Here is an 8,482-nt window from a genome sequence, read left to right on the forward strand (position 1 = left end):
GAGTTTCCTATTGTAGATCCCGAGGCTCCTCGCGATATTCGGCAGTGGACCTGCGGGTTCGCCTCGCCCACTTGCCAATCTCTAGGCCTTCGGATAACCTCTTTCCTTGATGCAGGGAACCAGCCAACATACTCTGACTTCCGCAAACCCTGGCTCGGCACAACTGCTTGCAGCGTTCCGGAGGTTCTGCTACAACACCTAGGCAGGCCTGCCTGGCGTGCATCGACGTCACTCAGGAGTTTGATCTTCTCTCATCCTTGCCCTTCTTGTGTCCGTTGTTGATCCGGACTCGTTGGTGGCAATCAAGAGACGGTCGATCATGACTGGAAATCAGCCTGTAATCCGCTTGTGGTCATGAGGCCGTGAAAGCGAGAAAGTCGGCCGGGCCACCAATCATCTTGCTGGTTGAGTCATGGTTTGGTGATTGTCGGATCGCAGCTTTATCCGACTGGATATCAAAGTCAAATCCGGATGCTATGCTTCAGAAGTCTATAGGTGCGAGATTCAGAGGGTCGGCGCTTTGCATCAGACATGGCGCATCCAGAGCTGAGCATTTGTATACTGCTTCAGATGTAAGGTCGCCACCAAAACTAGGCTATGGGAGGACCACGGGACGCTTGCTTCAGATCCATCACTGCCGGTTCTGAGGTCAGAGCCATCTTTCTGCACGTAGTATCTAGACCTCGAAGCGCGGCGCGAATAGGAATACAGGTACAGCCTCAATGTATGATGAGGCTAAAACCGGTCAGAAATTTGACGTCCACGATGATAACTGGTCGACGATCTGGCTAGACGCACCTCAGATGCAGCCGACTGTGCTCTTCAGTGTGATTCACACTCATTTCGCTCTCGTTTTGTAGTTCGTTCAAATCGTGTAGGCGGCGTGGCTGATGAAGGTGATTCTAGATGGTGATGAGCGGGAAGCCTTTGACAGTGGCGGAAGATGGCAAGCTCTAAGTTTGAGCAAAAAATCAACCTAGAGTACGTAGGGGGGCAGCGGGGAGTCTTTGACAAGCTTGGATAAGACAATAAGAGTACCAGACTCATGAGGAGCCACCGTTTTCCAAAAGCAGCAGCGTTTTCTTCTCATCCTCTTCTTCTCCAGGAAGACTCGTAACGGAAGGCAAGACATCGCCACATGTGTAGGATATCTGCCCACGCCAACGTGTCGAGAACTTGGGATCAAACGGAAGGCACATCAAAATGGAAGTAACGGCGGCTCGGGTTCGCCAGAGGCCTCCTGTTCCTCCCTCTCCTTCGGATAGTCTCCCCGAAAGACGGGAAGTGAAGGTTCACACGATTCTGTACCCTTCAAGGGCAGGCGCCAGCAGAGAGGCCGTCCACACACACGAGACAGGAGGGCATGAACTGTCAGGGTCCTTCAAATTACAGAAATCGCATGACATGTTCAGCCCCAACCTTTACTTGCTTGGACACATTCAGGTTGTCATGAAAGTTGGCGTCGCCGAATCAAACACAATATCCGGTTTGCTTGCGTCTACGACATTGGAACCGATTCTAGAGTCTGGTGAATATTGATCCTTGCCGGTGTATCAAATAATAGTTCCTGCCACTGCATCATGTCGGAAAGCTCTCCAGTAATATCTCGATGGAGCAATAGAAACATATCTCGAGGTGAGTGTTCGCTTTGCTAATATTCTCTTGGGCATACGCTAACAGCATATATGTGGCTCAGATGCGCAATTGTATCGATTATCCTAACGACTCGCGAGAATTATATCTGATTCGATTGCGGCATCAACCGTTACAACCTAGGTAGCTAGCCTACATACTGAGAGATGTGCAGAAAGGCTGATGTTATCCAGAGCTATTCGCCGCTTCGGTGGAGGCCCTCGAAAGTCTGTCATCCTCAACTAGCGTTCGACCGATGCCAACGTATGCTATTATGGTTGGCTATGTTCCCCTCGTAGGGATCCGTGTCCCTTTCCGTCGCAACTCGTTCCCTTCTATCCTGGAAGAATGAGCCTTGCCGGAAAGTTGCCGAAAGGTTGTGGTCGAAGTGAATGGGCAAGGCTTGACCAGGCCCTCGAGAAAAGACAAGTAGCAACAGCTGAAAGGCCCAATTTCACTCAAGCAGCCGTCCCAAGATGGACGCTCGGAACTGCCTCATCAACAAAAGAAGGTCACTCCAACGAGTATCGTCATAAACCCAACGCGGCCCGGGACTTTCCGTACTAGACTGTCAAAGGCCGCGCTCTATGGCTTTCGATCGTAGGCTGATCTGATAGCATCCCTAAGACGCTCTACAAAGTCAAACTATGACATCCATCGGCAACATCAACGTTAGGCGTTGTGACGACGGAAATTGCAATGCTTCTCGAAAACTGCACAACCTCACAGGACAGACCCTTGCCTAGGTCACAGTACCGCGCGTTGTCGAAGTCCGATATCAATCGTTATATCCGTGTATCAACGTGCGAGTCACTGCGAGGGGGTGCCGTCCAATGTGGAGTCGAACCGGAAATCACGCGCAGAACTTCTCCTCGAGTGCATCAGTTCGCCGGCCATGCTCGGCAAAAAGCGAGTATGAGGTAGGGTCGTCCTACCTACTCAACAAGGCATGTGGGCTTGCGGGCGTCCGAACGGGGACCGTTCTCCGTAACGTAGGTGTGGACACACGGAGCAACTGGTGGTCTCCGACCCGGTCCGGTCACTTGTCACATAGTCAACGAGAACGAACTCTGAGGTCTGAACGGCGACCATTAATGTCTACAGCTTTATGACGTCGAGTCAACACGATTTCCCAGGGAGCTATATACTCAAGCGGAAGGCAAAGAATACCATTCAACATAGAAAATTTTCGATTCGGATACTTAGCTGCGTCAGACGGGCGCCGATTGACTGGCCCCATATAACCCCGGAAGAGCGATACCATCTACGGCCCCACCATCCCGCGCCGACGTTCCGGCACCTGCGCTTGGGGGAACGGAGGACCATCCAATGGTAGCACATGAAACCAGCCAGAAGCGGCCCAAGCCCCGAATAAATGGCACACGGCAACCGGGCGTATCCGTTCCACACGTCCGCAATCTATCCCAACGGTTGCTCTTCCTCTGTGGTTCGCCCTACCGGTTTCCGAGCGAGAGTCACGTTCTGGCTCTGTCTTTGCTCAAAAAGATCAGGTGAAGAACCATGATTCCTTAGTATCTAACGGCAGTCAAGTTTACTTCAAGGCGTCCCCCACAAACCGTAAACAAACTTCTCGCAACCGTAACTTCCATCCTATCAAGCTTTTGTAGCCACGGAAGCTCGAGGAGGGACGAAGGATAGCCAACACCTCTTCCTCTCGGAGCCCCTCCCCGCATCGACGTCAGTAAACCATCTACCAACTAAACTCAGTTCCTCCGATCCAGTGCCGTCTCTCTTCCGTTACCTCCCCCCCTCCACCATCTAGCTCTTCTGCCTCGGTTTCGTCAAAGAAGCCGCCCTGTCATCGCCAAAGTTACCCACAAAAAAAAAAAAAAAAACCGAACAGGCTCACTCCCTGCTTGACCTGCCACTGCTATCTCTTAGAGTCCCACGGGCGACCCAAGCAACCGGCGCACCGGCAGAGGCTTTCCCAGAAGACAAGAGGCGCAGGCAACGGTACCGCTGCTACAGAAACACTCACACACCCACCATAGTCAGTAATCAAAACTGCAAAGTAGAAAGATATCCAATGGGAATTCGTTGCATTTAAAAGTTTGACCTCGACCTTGCTGTAGCATTACTTCGCCGATCGCGGTAGAAGAGTCCGAGATCTTTAGCTTGACGTTTGCCTCGATCGAATGAGGAATCGTCAGCCGTGGTCCCTTTCCCGTTCCCCCTCTCGTCTGTGCTCCCACCGACTTTGCCCACGTTCATCTGCAGCAGATGGATGGATGTCATGTCAGTCAAGCCTGCATATCCGCATACGTTACCATTATAAGCCTAATCTCAGTACGGTCAGGCCCTAGGTGCATGTGTCATAGAACAATGTGTCATAGAACGACCGCCAAAGATAAAGAAAAATGATGAGAGACAAGAAACTTTTTAATTTCTGGGAAAACTACCCGCGTTGGTAGGTCCCCCTGGTATCATCTAATGCCCGCCCCGTTCAAATAGAAGTATGTACAAGTGTTGTTGAAGAAACAGTATGGACCTATGTCCGTTTTACTGGACGCAGGCCCTCTGTCGATTAATGCGTGAAATACCAATTTTCCTCCCCTCTTCTATGGGCCTGCAGGAACGGTCTCGACGTGCTCTCTCGATTGTAGTGAAACTAAAAAAACGCCGCTTTGTGATTTAAGGTTGATTGTAGGTGATGATGATGACTCGTCGAATTTCCGCAAACGGAGTTCAGACGTCACGTCACGCCAAGCCTGCTCATGCTCATAGCGCGAACAAGACGGCGGCGAAACCGGCAATCATGAGCGAGATGGAAGCGCCGCTGGTCGAGGCGGCACCGGGGAAGGGCACGATGGAGCTCGTCGGCGAAGAGGTGGCGGTAGGGGCGGCGCCGGTTCCGCTCATGGTGGCCGCGGTGGTGGTGGAGCAGTTGTCGTGCGAGTCGGGCTTGGTGATGAGCTTGAAGTTGGCGCAGCTGATGCGGGTCTTGTTGGCAAAGTGGAAGACGAAGCTGCGGTTGCCAAAGAAGGAGCCGGGGCCCTCAACGATGGAGAGGTAAGGGTCGACGTAGGTCTTTTCGTAGTCGACGGCGACGGCACCGTGCTTGCCACTCAGGTCACCGACTTGGCACGTCTCGGGCTTGGAGCTATCACACTTGGTGGCCTCGCCGCGGATGAAGGGATCGAGATGGGCGAGTGTCTTGGTGCAGTTGCCATCTTCGGGGACGGGGTCAACGTGGAGGTGGTAGGCTGGAGAATGTTAGTTGCAACGAAAAATAAGAATTGAAACTGAGGGAATGAACATACTGAAAGGACCGCCTTCCTTGGGAAGGTTCGAGAATCGGACCTTGAATTCGACACCCTTGCCATCGGGGGCGGTCACGGCGACGATGGAGCCCTGGACGTTGCCCTCCAGCGAGCCAGCCTTGTAGAAGGGCTTCTCGGGAAGGACAGCCTCGTAAACAACACCGGCCGGGTTGGAGACGATGGTGGCATCACCAAGTTCCTGAGAGTCATGTCAGTACGCTTGAATAAAGCATGTGAGAAAAAGACAGGGAACATACGCCAGTGGACTGGGAAGCGACACGGCCGACAGCCGCGGCAGCGATGATGGAGACGATGGAAAAGGACTTCATTTTGTCGGTGATAATGTTGTTGTAATATCCTAGGTTGCTGAAGAACGGGATAACACTGGTTGGAATGCGGCAAGCGATGATCAAGGGCGAGCTTGTGAAGTTGGGGTGGAAGCGAAGGGTAGGAGGGGTTGGGAGAGCTTCTTAAAAGAATAAGAGACCGTGGGGATGCCCAGACCAAGTGATGATCCAACTGGGGAGGTAGTGAGCGTAGGTTGGAATTGGAAAGCTAATGGAGATCTGCAAACGGCAAGTAGGTATTGGGTTGAGACTCTTTATGGCCCACACACACACTCACACGAGAGAGAGACTCGAGAGATGTGATGAGGATGGGACCAACGACAGCCCCCAATGTCACGGTAGCTTGGCACCCTACAGGCCGGTATGTATGCGGAATGCCAACGGCAGGGTGAATGACCACACCCCGGCTGCGCTAGCTCCAGATTAATCAAAGAAAGGAACGAGAGTCAAGAGGAGGCCACAACATCGGATGCTTTGAGCCATCATGTATTTCGTACGACCAGGGGGGGGGAAGAGAAGTGGAAGGGTATGTAGTGTAGAAACGGCAGCTAGCCGTCGGCGCATCTAGGTGAAGGAGAAGAATGTTTCTCTCGCAAGGTACGTATCGAAGCTTTGCGCTGCCGGGGTGGACCTTGTGCGCCCTGTGCTACGAGAGAAGAGATGATGGAAGGGCAAGCTGCAAGCTGCAAGAGGGAGAGTCTTAGGAGGAGGTGGAGGAGGGCCAGGGGTTTGGGGGGGGGGGGGACGTCAAAGAGACAATGCAGGCAGGTTAGTTTGCAGGCGGTATGTAGAAGGGACCGTCTTGCTCCTTCGTGAGTCGTGACGGGCAAAGGAAGGTTCAACTCAGTGACAAGGAGATTGGTCATTGCCTCAATAGCCGACGGAGTTTACCTTCCTGGTGTTGAATAGAGTACGGATACTTCGGTACGGGAAGCGGAAGCGAACACATCCTCCCTACTCTTACACAGTAGTATCCACAGTCAGGATGAATAGGCAGTCAATAGCTAAGTATTCTGTCCCTGTCCACGCCTAGAGATCTTCAGAGTCCATGACATGGTCGAGCCAAGCAAGCACCAACCTCGGGACTTTTGATAGTGTATCCGTAGCTGTAAGGGCTGCCAGGGGCTGCAAGGCGAGGAAAGGAAACACACAGAGAAGGGCCAGAATCCTGGTAGGCATCTTGCCCGATTTGGCATCTCGCTTGCTGGGATTTGGTGCGGGAACAGCGGAGGGTAAGACAGGCGGATGAGCTCGCGCCAGGAGCGACGGGAGGGATGGGCGCAAGGGAAGGGAAATCCGTTGGCTGCCACTGGGCAGACGAGACTGGGGTAGCAACTCTGAATTCTGGGCTTACCACCTACATTGCATGGAACAAAAAACAAATAGGCGGTTGGTGATGTCTGACTTTTGTTTTCCCATGCACTGCGCCACCTGGGAAACCCATCTTGCCCCTACCAATCAGAAATAGATTGCGCGCTCCAAAGAAACGTGCCAACGTCGAACACAAGTTCGGGGGCTTTTAGGGGCACCCATCTCGCAGATGCGTACGGAGCATCTAGGTATGTTGCTGAACATGCAGATAGCCGCTGAAAGAGCAGGGCAAGGCTGACGAGTCGGTGGCCATGGAAAGAGGGAAACCCAAAGAAGATGGCGAAGCAGTGTCAGTACATGTCAGACCTCAGCCAAACAACTGTCCCCGAGTACGGATACCCATTGGTAGAAACAGAGGCAGAGGCAAAAGCGGCGGCTACCCAGCCTTCTCCTGACGTACAGCGGCCCGCCTTGTTGTTGGTTTGACTGATGGAAATGAGCCTCTTCCACCATGAGCCTGGAGGAAGGTTGACCTTGATTGAACCCAGGCACCAAAGAAATTGTCTTTTGGGACTTGCGGGCGCATGAGCGTGTGACGGGCTATGTTGGTGTTGATGGGATGTGATGCCCGGTAACGATAATGGTAGGTAATGATGACATTGATGTTGGTGGGCTGAACATTAAGGTGGTGGAGACAGAATTCCATGGGGGCCTCGCTTCAGGCCGCCATAAGCTGTGGGCCAGTGAACAGTCGGCCTTTCTCAGCGTGCCCGTTGAACAAGCACCTTGTCCCGTCATAGACATCCTGGCTTGCATCCCCGACCCAACCGACGTCCAGCTGCTGAGGGGCTCCTGATGCGAGTTGTGAGTGACATATGTGAGCTCGGATGCTCTACCAGTTGTCTTCTGCATCCAAGCGCGCTGTCTCCTTCACTCAGATGAGTCCGTCACTTTACCCACTCACTCACTCTTACCACATGGAATCTATTAGGCGCGTTTTGAAAAACAACGGCTTCTGCGAGGTCCCGTATTCGACTGTCCGTCCCTTGCCCTAGGGCCTTGATAAAAACTGCTGCCAGTATGACAGGGGCTGATGAACGGCCCCCGTAGACTCAGGCGCATTTTGATACCAGGCGGGACAAAGAATAATGGGCAGATGGTTGGGTTGGTGACTGGAAATTTGGGGGTAGTTGCAGACTGCAGACACCGGGACCCTGACGATGAACACCATCCAAACATTTGCTCTTCGCCCCCAACACTGGTTTGCTTGGCTCAGAGCTGGCTTTCTTTTCTTCTGTGCCTCTCTCTCTTCCCTTTTACTATGTTTCAGGAAGCCCACCTCACCCCGGGCCCTTGCAGTTTGTCCAACCCATTTAGACCAACACACCAGCCAAAGCCTAGCTCAGGGTGTTTCTTTCAGGTAAGGCGACTGTGGGTAACGATATTCCCATGACCAGCAGTGCCGCCTCCTTTACAAAGCAGTGAGGTTGGACCGCGTTGATGAACCACATTCAATTTCGCTCTGTGAAATTGGCTCGCAAACATGTTGGTTGCTAAAGCCCTGTCAGCAGGGCTCAGGACTCAGGAGATTCGCCTCGGGCTATCATCCATTGGCGAAGCGCAAACATGCCTCGAACCCATCAAGGATAAGAAGTCTGCAGAGCGCAAGTCGTGCGGATGTGACACTAGAAGATGCTTCCCCGAACTTGCATCCATCCTCTGTGTGCCCTCTCTGTGTGTGTGCTGTGCCACCTTGCCTTGCCTAGCCCCCCCCCCCCCCAAATTGTTCTAATAAAGTGCTTGTCGCATGCTAATTATCGATGGACTCACTATGTTGCCCTGCCCACCCGTACTGGTTGGTTGACAAGTTTCAAGTTCCATTCCGAGCCGAACGGCAGCGTTACTAGCGCT

General features: G+C 52.9%; 2 protein-coding genes across 2 annotated transcripts; both read right to left on the bottom strand.

The window, feature by feature from the left end:
* Positions 1-4,129: 4,129 nt before the first annotated feature.
* BDZ83DRAFT_253026 (superoxide dismutase) lies at positions 4,130-5,356 on the bottom strand. The gene is made up of 3 exons (XM_060501942.1): positions 5,171-5,356; positions 4,914-5,112; positions 4,130-4,856 (listed from the first exon to the last, which is right to left on the bottom strand). Exons 1-3 carry the CDS (start codon positions 5,240-5,242, stop codon positions 4,372-4,374), a joined length of 756 nt encoding a protein of 251 aa, XP_060366794.1. The 5' UTR covers positions 5,243-5,356; the 3' UTR covers positions 4,130-4,371.
* A 2,241-nt stretch (positions 5,357-7,597) lies between these two features.
* On the bottom strand, positions 7,598-7,832 carry BDZ83DRAFT_615345 (uncharacterized protein). The gene has a single exon (XM_060507889.1). It carries the CDS (start codon positions 7,800-7,802, stop codon positions 7,623-7,625), a length of 180 nt encoding a protein of 59 aa, XP_060366795.1. The 5' UTR covers positions 7,803-7,832; the 3' UTR covers positions 7,598-7,622.
* Between the last annotated feature and the right edge of the window lie 650 nt (positions 7,833-8,482).

This window comes from Colletotrichum acutatum, assembly GCF_030867785.1.
Source record: "Colletotrichum acutatum strain CBS 112980 chromosome Unknown BDZ83scaffold_30, whole genome shotgun sequence".
Taxonomy (NCBI): Eukaryota; Fungi; Ascomycota; class Sordariomycetes; order Glomerellales; family Glomerellaceae; genus Colletotrichum; species Colletotrichum acutatum.

Coding starts and splice junctions, on each gene's coding strand:
- BDZ83DRAFT_253026 (XM_060501942.1), bottom strand. CDS start 5,242: ATGAAGTCCTTTTCCATCGTCTCCATCATCGCTGCCGCGGCTGTCGGC. Junction 5,113..5,170: donor TCGCTTCCCAGTCCACTGGC/GTATGTTCCCTG, acceptor CATGACTCTCAG/GAACTTGGTGATGCCACCAT. Junction 4,857..4,913: donor CAAGGAAGGCGGTCCTTTCA/GTATGTTCATTC, acceptor AACATTCTCCAG/CCTACCACCTCCACGTTGAC.
- BDZ83DRAFT_615345 (XM_060507889.1), bottom strand. CDS start 7,802: ATGGTGTTCATCGTCAGGGTCCCGGTGTCTGCAGTCTGCAACTACCCC.